Here is a 24,112-nt window from a genome sequence, read left to right as displayed (position 1 = left end):
TTCAAACATGAACAATATGTGAAGGCTGAGCAACACTTCCACAATAAGTGTAACAAATAATGCAGCATTACATTTGAAAACACAATTCAACTACAACTACCTCACGGTAAAACTGGAACATTTTCTCGTAAGCCAGCGTGAAGAGGTAGGTGCTCTGAAACTCCAGGACGATGGCTCTGATGGTATCGTTGATGTCAAATCGAGGCCCGGGGGTCTTGCTGTCCAGGTGGTAGTTGGTACTCCGGTCCAACTCCATGATGGCTCTCTTAATGCACAACTCAAAGACGTCCTGCTTGTATGGGAAGGTGGACTGGCTGCAGCAGGGGTAGACAGAGGCCTCTTCACAGTCCTGGTTCTCCATCCACTGTTAAAATCAGACAAGGTACGGCTCAGCTCGAGACCTGCCGTATACATCATGAGCAGGCGTGCGGTACTGACCTGTTTGAACGTCTCGATGAAGCAGCTGGTGAAGTCCTGCTCGTCCGACTGGAAGACAAAACTCTGGTTTCTCAGTTTCTGGCAGAAGTTGAGGATCCACAGCTGAGCGGCTGGACTGGCCATATTGAAAGTGCTGTCGAGCATCAGTTTCCCCTTGTTTTTGGGGTTCAGGGGGTCGCCGTTATCCACGGGGGTCACCCCCCAGATGATGGTGATGGGCATGTGGAGGTCCTCGCTGTGGTGGACTCTCTCGAACATGAAGAGCCTCTTGTACTCCGCGTCGTAGCGCTCGAAGGGGTGGGACGAACGGAACACCTGGAACTCCGCCAGCTCCAAGGACGGAAGCTTCATCTTCGGGTTCACGCACACCACGTAGGCGCCGCCAACCGTGATGGCGAGGAACCAGAACAGCCACAGGTAGCGCAGCTTGATGACGATGCAGGGCAGCACCTTCTCGAAGAAGATTCTGGAGGCCTCGGACACGGTGAACAGACACTTGCTGGCCTTCTGGCACAGACCGGCCCAGAACACCCGGGTGCAGCAGCCGCCCTGCTGGTGCGAGGGCTTGGAGCACGGCAGCATGCTCGGCAGGTAGCGCTCGTGCAGCACCACCACGGCGGGCAGCCACGTCACCATGAGGATGTAGTTGACCAGAATGGCGGTGCCGGCGTAGATCCCGAAGCAGCGGATGGCCGTGATGTTGCTGACGTAGTTGGCGTAGAACGCGGCGGCGGTGGTGAAGCTGGTGACGAACATGGAGAGGGCGGCGTGCTGCAGGGTGACGCCCACGGTCTCCGACAGCTCGGCGTGGGGCTTGTCGAACTTGGTGTAGTTCCACACGTCGCAGAGCACGAAGGCGTCGTCCGCGCCGATGCCCACCAGGATGATGAGCACCGTGAGGTTCATGAAGGGGAAGAACTCGAAGTTGAACACCATCCGGTAGAGGAAGTAGGACACGATCAGAGAGCTGATGATGGCGATGATCGTCATCAGGGTGATGAAGACCGAGCGCGTGTACACACACATCACCAGCAGGACGATGGCTATGGCGATGGCGGGGTACACGGTGTCGGTGAGGAGGTAGTCCTGAAAGAGGTCGTGCTTGATGCCGAACTCGATCCCCGTGACCGTGGTGACGCCGTCCGAGGCGTTCCAGTTCTCAAAATTGTCCAAGTAGATGTTCATCATGGACTTCCCTTTCTCCGTGGGAGAGAAGAGCATGCTGTACTTGAGCACGGGCGGAGGATGCTCCAGGCTCTTGGGGCTGAGGAAGTCTTTATCCACCAGGAAGTGAAGGATCTGGTAGACGGCGTTGTACTTGGTGCACTTCCGAGGAACGCCGGCGCACTTCAGCTGGTCCTTCCGCCTCAGGGTCATGTCCCAGCAGTCGGGTCCCAGGGTGCCGTTGTGGTAGTACTTGGCGCACGAGCGGAGGATCTTGAGCGTGTGCGACACGTCGCGCTCCGTGATCTTCTGGCAGGACGACCGGTTGGTGAGCACGGCGATGTAGTTCCCGAGGGTCCAGCTGGGGCAGCAGGAGGCGTTGCTGGTGCGCTGACAGATGCTCCAGTAGTCACGGTGGGAACGAACCTGAGCGCGAATAGAAGACGGCGTTGGAACAGCTCCATCAACAGCACCTTGAGTTTCACCGCGGCAGAGGACTGTGTTCTGTTCTTACTCGTGTGTTGTCCAGGTTGCACATGGATTTAATGGCCTGAATGCTCCACAGGCTCTTCCCTTCCGCCGACGCAAACACCAGCCGAGGGTAGCTGCCGCCTGCACAGACAGAAGGCGGCTGATTACTTTACACCTCAGAAAAGAGCGAGATCTGGCTATTTTTCTCTTTTCCATCCATCTTAAAAAAATAAGAAAAAAGTGTCCTTGAGAACTGCTGGATTTATCTGAACACCAGTCTCAGAGAGTAAACACTAAAAAAAAAGACTTATTATAGAAGTAGGACATGAATTTAATGAAAGTCTGTCTATTTGTGAAATCTTTTCTTCAATTGTTGTTTTAAATGTTGTGAAGATTAAAAAACAATTCAGCTATTATTTTGGCATGGCTCTATTGGTACAGGAAGTAAAACCTGGAGAAGCAATTCACATTATTTTATAAGTTTAATCGGTTTTATATTTCTTGTTTCTGTGATAGCAGGTTTAGTTTTAAAGTCTTCGGATGAATTTATATGATTTTTTATTTAAATTTTGCTGCATGTCTCTTGACGACAGGAGGCTGTACATGTTCTCATTAACAGACCAACACTGTTCAAATCATTATTATGGTTTTGTAACTGAAGAATATTCATTGTATATAATTAAAAGTTCTCTCCTTATCAACTGTACAATGAATCCTTTCAGAGTTTATTTCCTGTCAGCTGAAAGTCTCACTTGGAACATCGCAGAAGAAGTCTTTACTGAAGTCCCACTCGGCTTGTCGCTTCTCCCTGTCGAAGTGGTCTTTAGGCCACCGGGGTTCTTGGTGGCTGGAAAACAACAAATCCATGCTGAGTTTGCGAACGGAAATAAAGAAGTTTTCAAAAGCAACAAAATTAGAAACATGAAATTATGTCAGATAAATGGGCCGACTGCAGGTGATGGTCCACTTTCTATTGTGTATATTTGTGTTTTAATGTTGCCTTTTAAATTATTAAGTTTCCAGTTAACTTGTTTATGTCTTGGAAGACACTTTATTTATTCAAGTGGTTTCACTGGTTCATGACCAGACTGACTGGTCTAATGTCCTCCAAGACGTAAGACCAGGTCCAGTTGCTCGGACCTTTACAATGGTCACATTGGTAAAAGGCGTAACGACGTCTTGGTAAGAAATTGCCTCGTGGAGGATCTAAGAATAGGCCCCCTGCTGGTTTCATCCACTAGAACCCACAGTTGACCACGACACATGGTCTGATGTACGATTTCATAAGTCATCAAGCGAAGAGCAGAGATGCTGCTAAGTCAGCGTGACGCAGAGTGAAGGACGCTGGGTAATGAAATAAGCCGCAGTAATTTGCTGTTCGCTCTGAAGTCAGACGAACAAACCGCCGCAGTACGAGGAGGCCGCTGCTATTATTGTAATAATCATAATAGCAGGTCTGATTGAGCGGGGGCCAGACCAACTGCAGAGCGCACGACTCTCTGGATACGAGAGATTTCGGTTGTAGGAAAAAAAAAAAGTAGCCGAAAAGAGAAGATTAAAGGCGGCACAGGCCTCCTGTGAAGAAGGTGGAGCAATCAGGTGGCTGTCAGACAGAGAGAGGGGATGCTGACAGAAGTCCTCGCAATTACAGCCGAGGACAGACGCTCGGAACGAGACGCAGAGGAAGACAAAGGCAGCCACAGACGGAGAGACGATCCGAGCCATTATCTAATCAGCAGAGAGGAGCTGCAGTTTTTAGACCTTCTAATCTTAACCATACGAAGACGGCACGCTTTCACGGGCGAGCAGACGGCGCAGAGACGAAAACTGCTGCTGCATCTTCTGGCATCAACGAGCTCAATATGTCACCAGAAAGGCTCCTGTGGCCGACTGCACTTTTTGTTGTGGTGATTTTCCATCCTATGTGAGACGACCTGACAGAGTGTAAAAAGCACTAAAAGCCCCAGTTTGTTCTCTTGTTCACCCAAATATGTGTGTGGTTTCGTTTCATTCCGAAAAACACACAATAGCACCCACTAGTGGCCTAGCATGGAAACTACATGGTTTTCAGCATTTCTGCCGTTTCAGTGAAAACAGTCATTGTTTTGAAAACGTTGCTGTACGAACGGGAAACTTTTATGAAATGAAAATGCAGGAACGATGAGATTTCACTTGAGCGTGTGTGTGCTCACTTCTTGGCCTGCTCGTCGGCGTATTTGAAGGGGTAGTTGGCCAGCGTTGCCTGGTAGCCTGTGTTCTTCACCATGTTGTTCCAGGTGACCAGACGCCGGCCGATGGCCGTTCCCCGCGGCTCGAAGCCCTAAGTGTCCAAGAAACACAAACAGCGGTCAGAGTCACTCGAAAAGTAACTTCATTGAATAAGTAACTGAGCGTTGGCTTGCTGAACTCACCAGCACCGGGTCGGAGAAGTCGGGCAGATCCGGCACCAGGATGCCCACTAGAGCGCAGACCACGATGAGCACCGTGCACACGCCCAGCACCACCACCGGCCAATCAGCTATCAGCTCTGCGTAGCTGCAGGGGAAAAAAAAATAAAGACAAGAGTGAAGTCCAGCGATGGAAGACAAGAAGGAGGAGGAGAGGGAGAAAAAGAAGAGCTGAGAGACATGTGGAAACTGAGTCATTTTTTATCCTGAACTAGTTTTGCTTTATTTTGAAAAGTTTAAATTTCATATTTTTGATTTGATTCTTTTTAGCATCAAAGTTTATACCTGAAATAAACATCTCTCTTTCTACATCCTGCTTCATTTTGAAATATATTAAGTAAAAACTGTGAAACTCTGTAAAATCTTTGGTTTTAATGTTTATGGCCTGTTTCAGTAGCTTTCTGGGGTTTCGCTGCATTAGCGAGGCTCGTCTCTTGTAAACACAGCGGAAAAGTATTCATTATGGACTGAACGGCCTCCTGGATCCGACCCGGCGAGCGGAGCGGGAGCTCCCGTCGATAACGCTCGTGACTCACGGCTCAGGAATGACGACGCTCCAGAAGAACCGTGATGGATGGACGGATGAACGACAGGGATAGGAGGAGGACGGATTCAGAGCATGAACAGAGAGGAAAGACTTTCTGGCAGCTCTTACCTTTTGGGGAATCGAAACGGCCTCACGGGGCTGCAAGGCAAAAAGAAAGCAGATAAATCAGGTGCGCGTTTCACAGTCGGGGCAGCTTTTCTTTAAGACCCGCCGTCTCCCCTCTTGTTTTCCTTCGCAGACCTCTGGTACTGCTACACTGACAGCATTAAACCTGACACGGCTGTCAAGGCCACTTTCCAGTGAACTTATCATCCTGGACGGACGGAGCTCCTGACGGTCCGGGCTGAACCTCATGTGGACACATTTACACTGCAGGAACCTGGAAACGGCTGCCCGGCTTAAAGGGATCCTGAAGGATTTCAGTCAGGATCCAAAACAAATGTGAAAAGGATGTGAGGCTGAAGTGGAGAAAAGACACCGAATGTTCCCAATAACTATGAACAACATTTCCCAATCTGATCTCCAGCAGGAGGAGGAGGAGGAGGAGGAGGAAGTGTCCAGTCCAGTCACAACAGTCCTCAATCAGAGTGTTTCTCAGATTCTCTCAGGACGACACGTCGCATCGTCCCGACACAGAGACCGGAGGCCTTCAGCTGCTCGGGATCTGTCTGGATTTCTCGTCAGCTCCTCCTGGGAGCGGTGGGGGAGCGTCCGGTATGCCGGGAGAAGCAACGAAAACGCCCTGGGTCCAGGAGGAGGGGGAGGGGAAGGAGGAAGTGGGAAAATCAGATATGGCCACCTGATCACAGGCAGGCCAAACGAGAGACGATCCAAGACGAAAGGGTTGGAGACATTTCCACAGGGGAGGGAATATTAAGGAGGGGGGGGGACAGAACGGGACTTCCAGACATGTGTGACAGACTTTCAGATTCAAAATCTGTCTTGACAAGATTCACAGATCAAGACGATCTGAAGCAAGAGGCTTCATTTTCTGACATCTTGAAGGTATTTCTCAGAGCTTCGCAGATTATCCAGATATTACAATCTGACCATTTCTCTTCACAATGAGCAATTAAAGAAGAAGGCAGTAAGATGAAAAAAAAAAAAAAAAGAAGTAGGTTGTAGTTGTAGTAACAGTAAAGAAACTGAGCAGACTCTAAAGACGGCCGTGTCTCAGATTCTCTGCCTTCCCTCATCCAGACAGAGGCCAGAGGGACGGATTAGACGTTTTTACACAAACCGCTGCCAGCAAAGACATTAGTAAAGATAAATGCTTATCAGTAATGGCCCCAACTAAAAGCTAAAAGGACTGCAAATACATCTCTTATCGCATCATGGATTATATTCACATCTCCACAGCGAAGAAAACGCCCTTAATTTCCTCCCGAAATGGCAAAAGAAGAGCAGGATGTGAGCTGGAGGCCATTTTCTTCTGAGGCCGATCGGGTCAACAGCACCACGGACAGAAGAACTATGATTTATAAAAGACAGCCAGAGGAAGCCAGAGTTTTCTTCTTCTTTTATTTTTTTAAATTCTGGCCCGTTTTGCTGAGAAGTGAAATGTGGGGAACGGCATAATTAGCGTTAAAGGGAAGCACCGCCGGCAGGACGGAGGTTTGCTCGGTGGGGAGGGTCATGAGGAGGCTGTAAATCCCGTTTGAAGTTTCTCTGAGGACGTTAATTATGACAGCCGGACGTCGAGCGGCACGGGTTTAAAACACAGGCTGCCAGCAGGGGGAAAGCTGAGACGCAAACAGGACGTCGTTTCGGACGGACAGAATGACAAACGGGTCCGACGAGTGCGAGTTCAGTTGTAAGTTGTAGGATATCAGCTTTATGGATCAAAAGACTCACAAATATTTGATTTTAAAACATAACAATGCATGGAAATTAACATTTTTATAAAGCAAAACAGATGTATATGATTTCAATCCAAATGTATATGTATCCATATATCCATGAATTTTCATTTTTCCCTCATTTCACTGAGAGCTGTCGCTGGTTTTTCATAAATCCTTCATAAAAACACATTTTAAGTGAGGTAACCGTTTGTCCAAACCCAGCTCACGTTCCCTATCATCCACAAAGTGACCTTTAACCTGAGTGGCGAATGAAAACCACATTTCTCTACCTTTCTTTGAACTCGACGCCAGGGGAAAATTCTGCATCTCTAATGCGGTTCTTTTTTATCGGCGCGCCGTCTCTTCCATGTATGGCCCTGAACCGCAGACCTCTGGATGGAGATATGGCCCGAAAAACGGAGGAGGTGAGTTATTGGAAATACTTGGAACAAACTCGTAAAAGCCCTGTCAGGCACATCTATTTGTCTGCTCGAAGGTCTGTTTTGAATTTCGCTGCGCGAAGCTGCGATCTGAATTCGCTTCAGCCGGTCGGAAAAGATGCGCGGCCGGATCAAGAATCCGTCAGGCCGATAGCAATAATTCAAACCGTTCTTGTAAAACTGAAGCCGAGCCGGGAGGCTGGGACGGATCTGCGTTCCCAGGGCTTGTTTTTTTTTTTTTTTTTGTTTTTTTTTAAACTTCTGGACTCAACCTGTTGAAATGACCCTCTGCGGCCATTACACCTTGTGCATAAGCAGGGGTAAAGGAAAGCGTGGGGGAGGACGGAGTGGAGGTTTGCTACAGAGAGCCAAGTGTTGACTGACGATCACAGAGGCTCTAAATTCTGCAGGATGACAGGCCGGAGTGTCGGGTTTCCTCCTGCAGCCTCTGATACTTCAGCTGAGGATTCAGCCCGCAGACCGTCTTCCTTCCCCCGGCTCCTGGCCCACCTTGTATTTTCCTTCTGTCTCCTCCGGCCCCGGCTAACCTTTCACTGTTATTCTATTTACCGGGGGGAGAGTGTTTCTGGATCACTGGGCTAATTAATAAGGTAAACACAGACCGCCGGCCGCTCACTCAGCGCCGCGATGACAGAGGAGAGCCGCGCCGACGCAGCCGGGGGGCTCGGCGCGCATGCTTTATGGATATACCCAGAAAACTCCGCCCATGCCGAACACAAATGGTCCGGCGTGGGAAACCTGTGGCCGCGAATCCAAAACCAAAGTCTGACATGTCGAAAAATAACACATAGTGATTGAATTTAAGTGAAACCTGGGAGCTGAGAGTGACTCTGAAGATATTCTGCATGGTGACGCTGGAAGATCTGGATTCAAATTGACCAAATAAAAAAAGAAAAAGCAATTCTCTTCATATCTACAGACTTTACAACGAACATGAGAGAGAATCAGCCTTTTGAGGCGTTTCAGGTGTTCAGAAAGTGTGAAAACATATCAGGCTCGACCAAGCTATAGAACGATGTCCTGAATTTAAACTGACAGAATCTGTGACAGTAATGAACGCCGTTCAGTTTTGCCTCGTTGGTTCAGTTCCTCAGTTTTCCTTTTTTCTTTCTCAGAACTAAACAGAAGCAGATTGAAATGAAGTCCATGTCTCTGAGAATCTGGCGGGGAAACATCGGTGACCGTGACTAAACATGCCTATGAATGCCTGCATGTGTTATCGTACAGGAGCGTGTGTGTGTGTGTGTGTGTGTGTGTGTGTGTATGCGCGAGGATTCAGAGGGTAAACCGTCGACAGACGGGTGGCTAAATGTTTCATACGAGTCAGAGCCGGAGCAATTAGTGTCAGCCGTGAGGCCGGCGGGCCGCCTCGCTCCGACTGGAGCCTCGCCGGAACGCTGCGCGCAAATTACAGGCTCGACCCGCCCGTGAAATAGAGTCCTGGCTGCCGTGTGCCGACCATCCCGGCGACACCACGAGAACAGGACGGCAGGGGAAAAATCACAAGTCAGCCCGTGTGTGTGTGTGTGTGTGGGTATTCACTGAAAGGCTGTGGTGGCTGGAGCACAGCGCTGAGAGCGACATCAACAAAAGCACAGGCATGTAAACATCGCTCTCCTGATCTCAGCAGGTGGAGGCGAATTAGCTCTCCGGAGTCGCAGGTGAGCTGAAGGAAGGCGTCACGGTTTGGCTTCGGCGGTAACACGCTGCGATTCATTGGGCATCGTGTTTCCAACAGGCCTCCAATAAACAAGGGAACAGGCCCGAGCTCTTTAAACACAAAGGTTTAAATGGAGGTCAGTCGGGGACGCTCGCCTCTCATTATCACATGGGGGGGGGAGAAGACGACAAGCAGAGGCTAGGGACAGGTTTGCAGAAAAAAAAAATGCATCAAGCGTTGGAAAAGTGACTGTTCTGGTTCACAGGATGACTGCAAAGATGAAAGAAGATCTCAAGTGGAATTTCACCAGTAGGTTTTTTTTTTCTTTTTCTGACAAGCTTTTTTGATGGAGGTGGGCGATATGGCCTCAAATCAATATCACGATGTATTGAGCAGTTCACCTCGATAGCGATAAATGGACAATAACTACTGGCGGGCTTTTAATCACAGCTTTATACTGTACTGAATTAAACTTCTGACAGTTTACTTTTGGTGGTGTTTAGTTTTGGCTCAGGTGGTGCAAACATTATTATTATGCAAACAGGTCAATTTTCTTGAAATTTCATTAAATTTATCACGATTAGGGCACAAAATATATCTACGTATCCTAACTTTCAGCTGAACAGGAGTTTTACAGTCCGGGACGGTCGGACCAGCATTAATCTGGATGAGCTGTTAGCCTGTAGCGGCTAAGCTCGCATGTGGCCATGCTAGGTGTCCAGGAATCAGGTCTGCGTCGTTCAGATGTTCAGAGGGTCGACACGGCGTCCGCCTGCTCTGCTGACGAAGTTTCTTCTGCTGGTTACTGTGATTTTAAACAGGAGTAAACAGACTTGTATTTTAACTTATTTTTTAAATACCAAAAAAAAAAAAAAACACTCGTGTTTGATTCGGTCTGCTAACTCCCCGTTCTAACGGTTCCTCCAGCGCTGAGGAGCAGCAGCAGATGTCCCGTGTGCGTGTGGGATTTATCTGGAATGAAAGCATCCGTTGGTGAAGCACGGCCTTTTCTGGCTGCACCTGCCATTCCCCCCGAATTCCCGGCGGTGAAATACGGGCGCGGGCGGATTCCAGACGTGCAGGCGGGATTTGAGGACTGTAGCCAATAGTTGCAAGCTGTCAGTCAGCGTGACGTCTTTATTGTGGCCGTTTCCCAGGTCGCCTGTAAGCTCACGGACACCAGAGCTCAACGCTTTCTGCTCCAGTATTCGAGGCAGGAGTCCCCGTTCCAGATGAATCAATGCGCCAGGCTAAAAGATTTGAATCCCGAAAATCCTTCTTAACCTGCCAACCTCGAGGTGCACGGCTGAGCGCAGCAGAAAGGAAGCCGAGCGCGGGACGATCCGTGCGGCAGGCGGGAAACTGAAGCGATGAATGCGGACTGCTCGTGCGCCCGAGACCTCCAGGTCCTGAAGCGACCCGGGATCCTGAGCTCCTGATCAAACGTGGTCGGCGGGCGAGAAGCCAGAGGAGCACATTAACTACCAGAGACAGAATTCAACATGAATCCTGCGTCTTCGAGGGCTGAGCTTGTTTATTTAACACCGCCGGGAGAAAAACCTCTGCCACACGCGATTCCCCTTCTAAAGGAAATGAGGAGTCAAATCGCCATTGTTCAGCAGAGGAGTCGTTTCTGACTGAGCTCAAAGCAGAGGAAACATTTCTAATGGAGGAAGAACTTCAGCTACTGATCCCGCTGCTGTTGGACAGACTTATTTATAACAAATCCTGAGTTACGAGCTCAGCTTCAATAAACTTGAACGTTAAATCTAAAAACCTTTTTTAATTTAATGTGCGACTGATTTCAGTTTGTAAATTTGATAAAATCTAAACAACTATAAATTTACAGTCTAACAATTACATAGAAATAGCTTAGTGTAGTTTATTTCATTCATCCCAAAAACCAAAACAGTTCAAAACAGCACCGAACAAAAATTTTCAAATTCCAGAAAGGAGAATAAAATTTCTTGATCTGTCCCTGTATCACATACTATCATTTGTTAAAATGGCAGGTATCAGTGGAGGAGGAGGACACGGGACGGTGCAGCTACACCTACACCTCCTACACCAGATGTGGATGGAGCAACACAGTGGCATTTTTAATAAACCGTTACCTGGAGATCTGGTTTTGGGGCATGAAGTTGGAATAATCGATTGAAACTTCATGTCTGTTCTTCAGTACAAACAGAAATGAATTTAGTCTTTAAGTTTAATCGATAGTCCAGTCCCTAGATTCACTCATGCTATAATAATGTACAACCACCTCTTGTTGTAAGTCTTCTATTTCTTAAAAAAACTGTTGTGCTGTGACTGTTGAGGCTCCACTGACAGCACAAATAAGCTACCAGATAAACCGATAACACTGCAGTTAAGGAAAATAACACCTACAAAAAGATAAAACTGTAAATGAGGATGCAAGGTGAGAAAAAACAATGCATGGGTTAAATCCATGGTCTAATAAATCGATTCGTTTCTTAAGTGAACACCAAGGTGCTCGATTCTGTGCCTGCCGACGGCCTGAAGTGCAGCATCGCGTCTCCTGAGGCCGAAACTCTTTGACTCCTTCATTAAGAGCAGACTGACGGAGAGAATCCAGCAATGCGAGGTTTTATTTTTCACCATGCAAACCACATCATTACCCCACCGTATCTTCTCCTGCGCCTTTGTTTCGAGGACACAATAGCTCGGGTGTCTTCTTTTGTTCACCACTCCGTCATTTACCAACTATTTATCTGCTTGGGGTTTTTTTTTTTCCCCCCCTGACATCTCAGGTTCTCGCACCGATTCGACGTGTCCGACAGCCCAAAGGTCACGGCGGAGGTCTCCGGGCGTTACACGCTGTGTATGTGGGTGTCGGGGAGGCGTCTGAGCAAGATGAATTGAGGGAGTATTCTGGAAAATTCCTCCTAAAAGTGCACGAGAGGAGATGGATGCAAAGGAAAAAAAAGTGCTTCGTAAGAATTTACAAAGAAGCGTTGCACAACTCCAGCTCAAAAATCAGAGAACATGAGCACAACTCAAAGGATTCATGCTAATTTGCATCCTGCGCCGGCCAGCCTCGCGTTCACACCGCAAACACACAGCAAATTAACGGGGGCTTTTTATGTCTTGTGAGGAACTACCAAGTAAATAAACTTTTACAACCTCAGGAGGAACATCTGGAGACTTTAAGCCGGCGATTAGAGGAGCAGCAGCGCGCCAGCTGGACTCACTGCGGCGCTCGCTCCTTCATTCAGACCGCGAAGAGACGGCGGGGGGGGGCCAGGCGGACCAGGCCCTGGTGATATCCGACCAATCAAGATAAGCGCTCGCGATAACGCCCGTCATCGACGGTTCAGCTGGACCTGAAGTGAAAGGAAAGTAACCCCTGAAAAGCCCGATACGTTCTCGCCACAGTCTGGACACATGTAGTAGCTTATCCCCCTTCAAAGCGGCGCGATAATCTCAAGCAGCGGTATTTATCCAGCTGAGGCCCGGCGAGCCGCTCCTGGAGCTCATGAAGAGTTATGACAATGTCGCTCGTACATCAGGCTGTGATCCGGGTTTATGGGACAGAGGTGCCTTTGATCTGAGGGGGGCGTCTTTACAAGGCTCACACTGAGGAACTGCAACGCCAGGCCAAAGGAAGCCGAGAGGAAGAACCTCTAACTGCTAATGTACGAAGGTAGGAGAGGTAAGGAAAGGCACTGATTCTTCTAGAAGACTTCCCAGCTGGCTCTACTCATAGACTGGCACGCTCAGTCCATTGCATTGGACATCAGTATCAAAACAGTCGAGTCCAGTTTTGATATGAAATTCTTCAACAGAGCTTCATGTTGGTACACTTACCCAGTAGGACATCTGTATGGAGCTGTTTATATACAAAAGATAACGTGGCTATCTTACATTCTCACAGTATCCAAACAGAAATGATCTGACGCACATACTTCCAGGCATTAAAAACTCAGATATGGATCATAAACCAAAAGAGTGCATCTCCAGATGAAACTTAAATTATGGAGTGGAAGCAGAGACATGATACACACATGTTGGACAGTCTTACAGTCGCCCACTAACCAGAGCAGGATGTGATCCGATGTGTGTGTCTTCTTCAGAAACCCTCAAGTCCATTTTTAATCGACAAATGAACGACAACTAGAGGCTTCTTCCCTCCTTTATAGTGTACTGTCAGACCAAGAATCTAGATTAAAAAATTACCATATGAAACTACATGCTTGCAGACATGCTGAAAACAGCAATAGAGTCTGTTATAAAAAAAAATAAACCTCTCTCCTGCACTGATGGACGGATCCCCATCTGGCAGCAATAACATCCAGAGTAAGTCGAACAATGTAGAAACGCACACATGGAATCGAAGAATTTGATAGCTTATAAAAACGCAACTGCCTGTAAAACCAAGAATTATTGCGGGTTCAGCTAGCACGACTCACAGGTGGGGAACCCTCTGGGTGTCTCAACCAGAAGAGGTTTAAGGGGACATACATGAACTGAAGCTGAATAGATAACAATTGGAGTTATATGTCAATAATCCAGTCGAAACATTGATTTAATTCATAACACCACTGCATGGCATACTGACTGTGATAACGGAAGAACTGGGGGTTAAAAAAATGGGTGGAGTATTAAGGGTTCACATCCAAACAATAAGATAATCAGGGACAAAAAAAACATCAAACAGGAAAAAGAAAAAGTCAAACTATCTCAAGGAGTCCGTAAGAAGAGTCAAAGACGAGAGAAAAACCAACGATGTCACCTAAAATCTTCACTCTAGGAAGCCTGAGCGTGTATCTGGGAGAACCTTGTAAATACAAACATTCCTACATCAAGTACAGAAAGGACGAGACATGCAGAATCAATAAATCTGCCCCATCCATCACACAGCTTTCACTCGAGCTCCTGGAGCCAAAACACACCAACACCCAGTCTTCTCATCAGCAAATCTTCACACGGTGGAACCTGGGATTCAGAGGGAAACGTAAATCAGGTGAATCTGTACGGACGTCAGAGCCCGCCTACTTCATTCACACGCGTATTGAGTTTTTGAAATGAAGACGAGATAATTGACAAAAGCAACGGTTCTCAGTCTTGCTAATGTGCAAAGCCTGTGTCGAGCTGACACCCTGAGCCAGCAGCTGCCGGGGGGGGGGGGGGGGGCGAACACGGAAAGGAGGATATAGAATAATAGAATATATGTAGAGGGCTGCAAAGCAATGAAGCTCGCAAAAGCGCCCGATCCCCTCCAGTGATACGAAGCGTGCGTGTGACGAAGCTCTGCTCTGCAGAGGAGTCATGTTTTCGGAGTTTCCGTGTCGTAGCAACCGAACCACCTGCCTGCGCACACGCACTTCGAAATCCAAGACCCGCTCCGGCTGACCTTTTTCCTCCCGGTCGGAGGGAGCGGGACAGGAATTTTTTTTCTTATCTGACAAGGCATGAATCTCCGACAAACTCGCGGTTGCCATAAACAACGAGAGCGGCGGGGGCAGAGGCGCTCAACTCCAGGAGGGGAGGGAGGTTAAATACCCGCCGTGACCCTGGATGCCTGAGCGTCCGTGAGCTGTTTGTTAGCTGTCACAAGGTCGCCGCTGCAGGTAGGAGCAGGTTGGCTGAACCTCAGGAGCCCTGAAGCCGCGCATAATAAGGTTCTCCAAAGTTTTCCATTAACCAGAGACCGCGGTGGGCCGCCGTCACTTTAACCGCCCCGTCGTAGAACCGAGAGTACATTTACATATTCTGCTACATATTACCGACTGATTGATTGAAGGAATAATAGTATCCATTTGCTGCAAGTCTCAAATAATGAGCGAATCCACAAGGACTTACGGGCAATAAAGCAGCTCATTTAATGAAAAGGACTGGATATAAGTCTCTAGTTTTAATCAGGATGCATTTATTTAATAATATCTACCTTGAACTAAATTCAATAATACATTGAAGTCAAGTGATCTGAATTAACACCTGGTAGAAATGTTCATTTTAAGCACCACTGCCTGTATAACCAGTTATTTATTGATTAGAAAGTTGATGGTGGGCCTGCCGGTTCTCTGATTGGTTTCTTTACCACATCAATAACTAGTGAACATGGTACTTGGCAAACAGATTTAGACTTTAGGCTGAGAGCGCTTGTGCCCACTGGCTTTAGACGCCACTTCTAAACACGGTGCAAAGAGTTTACAGGGTAGTGAAGTCGAGGTAATGGGGGAATTGGCCTTCAAACCACTGCTGAGGACTAAGAGGTTTTACCTGAGGCACTTTAACCTGCTGACACATGCTGAGCTGGCTGGAGCCAAACAGCGCTTGACATCCGAAGGACGCTCCGCTTCCAGACCATCTTAAATAATACGCAGAAAGCAGCTGTGATAGATAATCTTCCACAGACATTCTTTTGCTGATGTTTTTAACAGATCCAGAAAAAAAAAAAAAAAAAACATTTACTGCCTTTTTTTCCCCCTTCATTTTACAAAAACTGCTGAGTTGTGCTTCGGCCTTTTTGGGAGGATTTGGCGTATTTCATATGAGGATAAAGACCCCGGGGCTTTCGATGGATCTCAAAATAGAAACATTAGGAAACAAAGCGTGGGCTAATCTTGCTAAATGGATTAAAGCTTTGTGAAGCTGAGAACAGGGGCATAAAAATCCCCCCGTTGTGAAACGCACATAAAAAAGTTTTCCCCGAAGAGCTAATGTAACCGCTGCGAGTCAGAGAGTGTGTGTGTGTGTGTGCCGCGATCACAAGCGTAATCCCTCGGCTAATCTGGCAGATCGCAGCCGCGAGGCAGATCAAACCGATATCCGACACCATCGTGTCTGACACCGTCCCCTCAAATTATCGGGGGGCACTGGGAATTGAGTTGCACGTTGATGTTCGCCTGGGGACGCGGGCGTTGTGTTTAACAACCGCCAAACCTGGCCAACATGTGGCGGAGGGGTCAGAAGGGCCGGAGCCAGCAGGGGGCCACGTCTGAAGGGTTCCAGTTAGAAAACCCCACGCAGCCGATACAGGTATACGATTTCCCCGAGTTTTATCTCAGCATCTATCGCGCGCCCACTCAGCAGCGGCGGATGGGGAGGCGAGCCGGAGCGAACCGACCCGCTGTAATTCAAACCCGTCGCCGCCGAACAAGAGCGACCTGTTTGGTAAATAGGAGAGCGGTCCGACGCGAGGGGCGTCCCCGCCACATCTGCTCCTCATTCCCGTGCAGAAGGAGGGGACGGAAGGAGGGAGGGAGGGAGGGGAGGTAATGAAGACGGAATGAGAGTGTTAATAGAGCGGGAGAGGAGGGGAAAAACTGACGAAGGATCGCCGTGTGGAGGGGGAAAAGCACGCCGATGGATGCGTCTAAATATCCGCAGCACAATGCCAGCATGCTTCCCTCTGCCCAGTCAAGGGCTCCAAGTGTGTATGGAGCAACCGCAGCTACACACACACACACACACACCTCGCCGTCCACCACCCACAACGCCACCACTTCTGATGACCTTATGAAGGAAGGGGACGACTTTCTCGGCGAAGGGAAAATTCCACCTCAAGCGGCAAGAAGGAATAAAAGTCTCCTGCAGATCGGATTGCAAGGTCATAAAAAAAAAGGAGCTAACATGAGTAAATAATTACTCCTGTGGAAAAAAAAAAAAAAATCTCTGCGGAAACGGTAAATATAGGATTATGTAAATGATTGTGTGAGGCATTAAAACGGTTCCAGTTCGGCATGCGGTGGAAGGCCTTGTGGTTTGGGAGTGAGAGGGAAAAGGAACGACTCACTAAATATGGATCAGTGCTAAACTATGGCAAGGCCACCGTGTGTGTGTGGGTGGGTTTCTGTCAGAAGTTACTTGTGGAATAAAACTAAATACAAACAGTTGTTGAGGGGTAAATTACCCACATTGTGCATGGACATCTTTGGAAAGCTTTGTACTTCGTCAAATGAAGCCTCGTACAAACGGGTGTGGAACCACCGCTCAGGATCAGGAGGAAGGTTTCGGAGACGTACCTGATCCTGGGCGGGTGCATCTGGCTCTGCAGGTGCTCCTGCCAGCGGGGGTGATGGTGGTGGTGGAGCGGGGAGGACGGGTGAGGCGGGTGGGGGTGAGAGTATGGGCAGGCGGAGAGGCAGCAGGCGCAGGGCGAGCTGACGGCGGCGGCGGCGGCGCCCGGCTGGAAGAGGGGGCAGTCCTGCTGGCCGCAGGGGCACAGGGCGGGGTGGAAGTGGCAGTGCTGGCAGCAGAGCGGCGGCGGGCGCAGCGGGGGAGGGGGGGACGGGAGGGGGCCTCGCGCCGGCCTCTGGGAGTCCGCCGAGGCGGAGGGGAGGGTCTTCAGGGAGCCGTTCTGCTTGACCGCCCCGCCGTGTTGGCTCGGCCTGCCTGCTCTCTGGGCGACCTTTGATCTCTGCTGCGATTTCGAGTCCGTGGCCGTGGCGTCCTCGTCTCCGTCCGACGTGGGGCAGTCACCGCGAGAGGCGGCTGAGAGGGGGTCCGGGATATCGCTGGCGTGTGGAGGAGCGTTTCCGCTGGCACTGACAGGAGGATGATGATAGTGATGATGATGGCCGCCGTTGCTGATAGGCAGAGGGTCTCCGCTGGCGTCGCTCAGGGCCATGGTCCTCTACCGGTGCGCCGTCACTCCTCTGAGGAACAACGACAACAAAACATGAAATTCCCTCTTTATTTCAGTTTTCTCGTGGAAGCAGCCTCCAGATCTCCATCGCTCAAGTTCAACTGAGAAAACAGTTTTATTTTCATGATTTAATGAATCTCCAGTGAGATCCTGTCGCAGCTGAGCCAGTCTCCTCTCACCGGATCAATAAGATTTACAGGTACGGGCAGTGTGGACGAGCCCGTCTTTAATAGGAGGCTGGAAATAAGAAACGGTTCCAGCAGAACGAGAGAAAACAGAAAAACAGAAGGTTCAGGTTATCCTGTCCTCTCAGCTTGAGTTACCTCTGGGGAGGGCCCCGATGTGAAAATGTGATTCTGTGGTGATTTTTCATAGTTGGGGGGAACAGTGAGGAGAAAAGAAGGCGTGGGCGTAGCTGTGTGCAGCGATATGCTTGAGACACTTCAGAAGCTGTTTCACAGGTGACGCAGGGTCGAAGGTGAGAGAGACTCCCTCAAACAACCGCTTCGACTTTTAGCACCGGTTCAGTCTCAACGTTTCCTCTTCACCACCACAGCTTCCTAACGGACCAAAAGCAGCTTTATCTTTCTCAGAATCACATAAATAACAGTGGAGTTTTTCCCAATTTGCTGATCCGCTGCAGCAGATTAAAGTATTTACCTTTTAAAAACGACGCAATTTCATTTCACACAATCTGACCCCTTCCAATATTCAGGGGAAAAAAAAAAAAAAAAAAAAAAGGGAGTTCTGGCACTGGAGTGGAGTCGATAGATCACACCGATGGGCGAGACACGCGGCGTATGCCATCGATCTGAGACACGCCGACATGAATGAGCGGGGAAACACGAGCCCCGCCGGACCGGGTGGGAGCGGAGGTGTGGCTGGGGGGTGGGGGGGGTGGGGGGGGTGGGGGGTTGGGGGGCTGCTGGAGGGGGTAAGAAAAACCGGGGAGCTCAGAATAGCAGAGCAGCGAGGGAAGCCCAGATGAAGTCATTAGTCTGGCTCCCACAGCTGTCAGAAAGTCTGTAACGAGTCGAAGACGCTGCGTGGAGGCGGGAGAATTTAACAGAGATTAGATCTGGAGGACGGGGGGAGAAGAAGAAAAAGAAGAAAAAAAACTCTTCTCGGGCAGCAGATCGCTCAGTGGGACGCTGTGCCGACGGTAAACATGCGACTGAGTGCGGTGCGCTGTCTGTCTGAAGGAATTCGGGGCAGCGGAGCGGCGCTGACAGACAGGTGAGACATCCAGGGCCCGCCGAGCGGACACAAGCAGGGTCTTGTGTCTGATTCAAAATACAAACTGACAGCTGGGTCCAGTGAACAACTGGAGGAAAAAAGCTCCAAAAACTCCACCAGCCACTCAAAGTTTGGCTTTTTTTTTTTTTTTTTTTCCAAGCAAAGCAACCGAAATAAAGCTTGTAAACACTGCCGCCTGGTTTTCATTAAGCTTGAAAGTAAACAAGCCAACAAAACCAGGATTAAGCAGTGAGAGGAAGATTTTCTCAAACTGCTGTTTGTCTGAAATGTTTCACTTGATGCGTGAGAGCGGTAAACAAAGACATTTCTCCTCGGCCGCCGTGTCAAACTGAATCAAGCATATACTAAAGCGGACGTGGAGAAGTGACCTTTCACCCCCAGCCATCACTTCCACCTAATCCAACACGTCGGACTGGACGGAGCGACACGTTTCCCCCTCCTTCGACTTCGCTAAAAACCCTGTAACTTTTTACAGGGACGTGGACACAGCCACGCTCAGTCACCCTCTCACCCAAATCCATTCATCTTCCTTCACCTGAAAGCGAGCCGGAGGAGCGAAAACCAACACGGATAATGATTCCCAGCGCGAGCGGTCTGGAGCGACGCAGGTGATGACGAAGCGATTCTCCTGCCGTCTTTCATGTGAAGTTGATGATTATGGGGTGTGAGAGAGACGCGGAGACCTTGGGCGACAGGCGGCTGCGCAGCGCAAAGGCAGAGGCATCCTGCATCCCTTTAATTAAAGCTAATAGGCGGCAATTACCAGGAATCAGTCAAGAGACGGTTAATAACAACACTGCTCCTAATAATAATACCGTCAGCAGCAGGCAGTCTGCCCCGCTAGACGCTCGCCAGCACCACAGCGCCGTTTTGTTTGGCGTGTTTCTGGTGATCAGGAGAGATTCTGGACCGAATTATGAAAAACACTGAATATTAATTCAATTTGAAGAGAGGAAGACTCCAAAAACAAGCTGGATTATTGTGACACTGTAAGCTACTTAGATGAGAAACTGGGCACAAACTTTTTTTTTTTTTTTTTTTTTTACATTTTTGGTGAATACAAGCGTACAAGTGAAGGAAACGTATCAAAAAAAGTAACTCTGACATGACAATGTAGAGTTCTTGCATCTAAAATGCTACATGACAATTTTCATTTCAGCAAATAACTAGAAATTGCAAACACTTTTGGAAAGTTTGAGGAAGAATCAGATGTACTGGTCATAAACCGGTTTGTCCTTATTATTCTCTGTTTTCCAGTTCTGCAACAAAATAAACACACTGTGATGATCATTTGGATTAAGCGAGGGTTTTTTGTTGTTTAGAAGAAGTCTTGATTTCAAAATGGAGAAGATAGTTTCTCTTACACAGCGTCTTTCCACTGCTGCAGAACTTCACCTGGTCAGTGAATTCGTCTCAGACTGAAGATGACGAGACGATCTGTCTTGATTCTACACAGAACTATGTGATCTCGGGAGTGGAAACTAGTGTCAAATATTCATGTATTGTGATTGGCATTTCTTGTATGAAACATTTATAAGATTAGGAGTTTTGAAGGCAACAGCTCAGTTTCTAATGATCTTATGTGAATAATTTTTGTGTCTGTTCTTGCCCTGTAAGCATAATTTTCCTTTAATTAGTTTTCTTCTTGAGCGTACCATATAAATCCCCACATTTCAATTATCTAAGTCGCTTGAGGACTGTAGGATCAGACCTAACATAATTTGCATTTTAAAAGCTAAAAGTTAAATTTGTAGCCATCCTATGTAACTTTCTGGATTGCCAGTGACTCCATCCCAAAGTGATAAATGGATGTTGCAGTCGTCCAAAACAGTCTGCCAGCTGTAAAGATTTAAATCAGGTTTTCTTGTGTGTGATGTAAAGGAGCTGCAGTGATTTCAGGAGGCAGAGGGAGAAACACACACATCTCACTGATCCTGTGGCTCCGGCTCCGTTTCCAGTCATCCAGCATGTAAACAGCAGGACGGATTCTGGCTGAGTCCAGATCCAGTCCAGACCGATGGCTGCTGGGATTTCTCTCCTTCACGTGCACACAGAGGTTAAAAGTCATCCGTCCACGCAAACTGCGACCCGGAATCCAGACTTTCTCCCGACTCGGTAAACTCAAACTCTCCGGATACATAAAGGAAACTGTGCAAACAAGCCGAGCGGCCAGGAGCCGTGCTCTCTCTCCCTCTCTCTCTCTCTCCCCTCCTACCGTGGTTCGGTGCGGGCCGGGCCCGGTGCGGAGAGCCGGACGATCCGCCGCCGCCTCGCCGCGGAGACACGGAGGGAGAATATCCGACAACACGGAGGGGAAGACGGTAACGGAGGAGCGGAGCGGAGCGGGGCTGCTGCTCCCGGGAGCGTGTGCTGGCAGAATGACAAACAGCCACACAAACACACTGGAGCCCCGGCTCCTCTCTGGCTCCCTCCCCGGAGAGGGAGGGCGGGAGGCGGGGGGCGGGGAGGCGGGGGGCCGGGACTCCGCCGCGGAGCACTGATAGGACGGTCACGCTGTCTGCTTTAACCCGCTCGCTGCCGCGGCCCGGGCCGGTACCCGCTTCCAGCCGGGTCCACCGCCTCCAGGAAGCCCCGCAAGCAGAGGAAAGACGGCTGGAAGGGGGCGTCAGAGTCAGACGGACATTAAAACCGCGTTAAACACACAGGGGTGGATCTACGGGATCTGTTGTCCCAGGGGCACAAAGGGGGGCAAAACTGACACGTGAAGAGGGCACCTAAAAATTAATAAAGAAATGATCATAACTGATCCAGATGATTGTGTAGTAAATGTGGAAAAAAACACTGCTCCATTCCAGAGTGAATGGCACATACTGCCGCAAAAAAAAAAAAAAAAAAAAAAAAAAGGCTGCTCATCCAATATGTTCTGCGCATCTCTGCTAGTTTTTGTGCCAAATTGTTCACTAAGACCACAAATCTATGACCAGAAAATAAGAACAATAAACGGGTATTGCATGTAATTTTGGTTGCATGTGCTTGCGGCACATACAACCTTGATGCAGAGCTTTGAAAGGTCCACGATGGCGTTGAGGTGACAGACTTGCACTTGCATTGTATCTCCGGAGAGGCATATACTTTGGATCATAGCTGTCTCTGGAATTAAAGGTTTTCATTTTTCACTTTATTTCTTCATCTTTCTATGTACTGCTGTAATTAAAATGTCTTTAAAATGATGCAAGAAAACAAAACGGCGATAAAAACTCAAATGAACAACTGTGAAGGATGCCTTACAATGGAAACTTCAGTATTGTTTTCAAGAATACCTCTGTATTTGTACACACAAGATGAGTGATCAAACCAAACCCTGATATTAGGAAACATCCTGCTCCTCAAACTGACCCACATCTTCAAGATCTAAAAATCAAGATAAAGAATTCAATGTAAAAAACAAAAAAATACTTCACTAAATCAAATCAAATGACCAAAGAAGGCTTTCTTCCATCTCACACAGACAGTTAACACTCTTTAATTATCTGCAACTCGACCACATAATTCATTGGCTTTTTTCAAATCGCATAATTCTTTAATAAGGCCGCACCCTTCCTCGATGCATCAGTCAGCTCAAATTATAGAACACTGTTCAGATGTGTTGGCTGCTCTGCTCGGTTCACTGTAATAACTACTTTTATATTCTCTTCTTCCACACCCAAGGCTACAGCCGCGCCGGGGAACTGCAGTCACATGAAACAGAGCCGAGCTGTCGGCATCAGCACATTCTACAACTCAATTTAAAAGTCAAGATTCAGGTTCACGCAGCACCTGTCGCACCGAGACGTCTGATGAAGCAGAGCGGCATTTTCAATTCAACTATTTAACAAAAAGTCGGTATTCATAGGGTTCTTATTAAACACCTGCAGGTTTTACTGAAGGATAATTTTCACTTTTGTGACTTTTTGAATATATATTTAAATAGTTTTACTGTTTAAAATAGGGAAAAATCACACCTACTTCAGAATTTGTAGCAAGACGATGAAAATTCCGGATTTCTATGAAAGCTGTACAATCATGAACAATTCAATGAATTAGTTGTAAAACAAATGTATGACTTGTTTTTTGTTTTTTTTTTTTTTGTTTAAGTGATCAATAACTTTTTAAAAGCGTTTTGCTTTTGTTTTTAATAAAAAAAAGAATAGGCTTGTTATCATACACAGTATGTCATAAAAGACTGAATTGTGACAAACCGAATTACAATGAATTCAGGTTTAAAAAGACAACATAAGTATTAAAGGATCATTAATAGTCATGGTAGTTAGATTGATTGATTGAATGATTTGATTTGATTTTATTATAGTGTCTTGCACATAAGTGCCCAGCCCTCATGGGCTTACAAGACACATTTCACAAAACAATATTCAGATGGCTGACGACATAAATTCACAGAAACTGTACCATCAATCATAACATAACAATATCCACATCACACAGGAGGATACAGTAGAATTTTTAACTATATAACTGATTACCACAGAGAAGAAATCAGAAACATAAAAAAATATTAAAAATTACCAATAAGAACTAATTTAAACAAAAAGTGCCATTTCTGAATCCCTGATGGTGGAAACTGCTGACAACAACAGGAACAAGAAAGTTACTTCTGACATAAACTGGGATCAAGAGAAAGAGCACTGTTAGTCAAAAATATATTAAATATGGCCACTTGCTTGATAAAAGGTTAAATGAAGTTTCTTAACATCTTTCTTAAGTATTTTTAATGATTTTAAACAAAGAAAAAAGTGATTGTGACAACGAAATATGTTCTTACTTGATTTGCTGAAAGAAAAATTCTTCAAGTGCATGTTTGAGTGACTTTTTACGTAAAGAGATCTTGGTGCAGCAGAGCGTCCACATCCAGCACAAAGTCTGCAGAGCCAGGAGACTCACTCGATGCGATGGCCCATTTTGTTTAAAGGCATGTTTGTTGTACGCTGGTTTGACACAATGAATAAACGGAATCATCGGTAATCGTCTTAATCTCTTCATTTCATCTGAAGGGAGACTGTAGTGAGTGGAGGAACTTTCCAGAAATAGCTTTTTCGTTTCTTTTTTGCTCACAAACAACTGATTCTTCTCAGCAGGGGAGGAGGGGGGGTTATCACAGGGAATGCTGGGAAGGCAGAGGGCCGTACCTGGCTTTAATTTCAGCTGTCTACCAGGATTAGGACACAGTTCATATAGCAAGCTGTAATCATCTGCGGGA

At 47.6% G+C, this 24,112-nt stretch overlaps 1 protein-coding gene across 3 annotated transcripts in view; it reads right to left on the bottom strand.

Annotated features, from left to right (window-relative positions):
- disp1 (dispatched homolog 1 (Drosophila)) overlaps positions 1–24,112 on the bottom strand; it is a 63,303-nt gene that overhangs the window by 2,592 nt on the left and 36,599 nt on the right. For 2 of the 3 annotated variants that reach the window (XM_030110054.1, XM_030110056.1), the window contains 8 exons: positions 17,018–17,650; positions 5,176–5,205; positions 4,485–4,608; positions 4,266–4,393; positions 2,826–2,920; positions 2,117–2,214; positions 439–2,028; positions 101–364 (listed from right to left, as the gene is read on the bottom strand). In XM_030110054.1, coding sequence (XP_029965914.1) covers positions 101–364; positions 439–2,028; positions 2,117–2,214; positions 2,826–2,920; positions 4,266–4,393; positions 4,485–4,608; positions 5,176–5,205; positions 17,018–17,622 — 2,934 coding nt within the window. In that variant the 5' untranslated portion in view covers positions 17,623–17,650. Of the gene's footprint in view, positions 1–100; positions 365–438; positions 2,029–2,116; positions 2,215–2,825; positions 2,921–4,265; positions 4,394–4,484; positions 4,609–5,175; positions 5,206–17,017; positions 17,651–21,112; positions 21,262–24,112 lie in introns of those variants that run through there. The other variant, XM_030110055.1, reaches the window with a different exon arrangement.

Source organism: Salarias fasciatus, chromosome 15 (genome assembly GCF_902148845.1).
Source record: "Salarias fasciatus chromosome 15, fSalaFa1.1, whole genome shotgun sequence".
Taxonomy (NCBI): domain Eukaryota; kingdom Metazoa; phylum Chordata; class Actinopteri; order Blenniiformes; family Blenniidae; genus Salarias; species Salarias fasciatus.
This window is presented reverse-complemented; position numbering and strand designations above follow the sequence as displayed.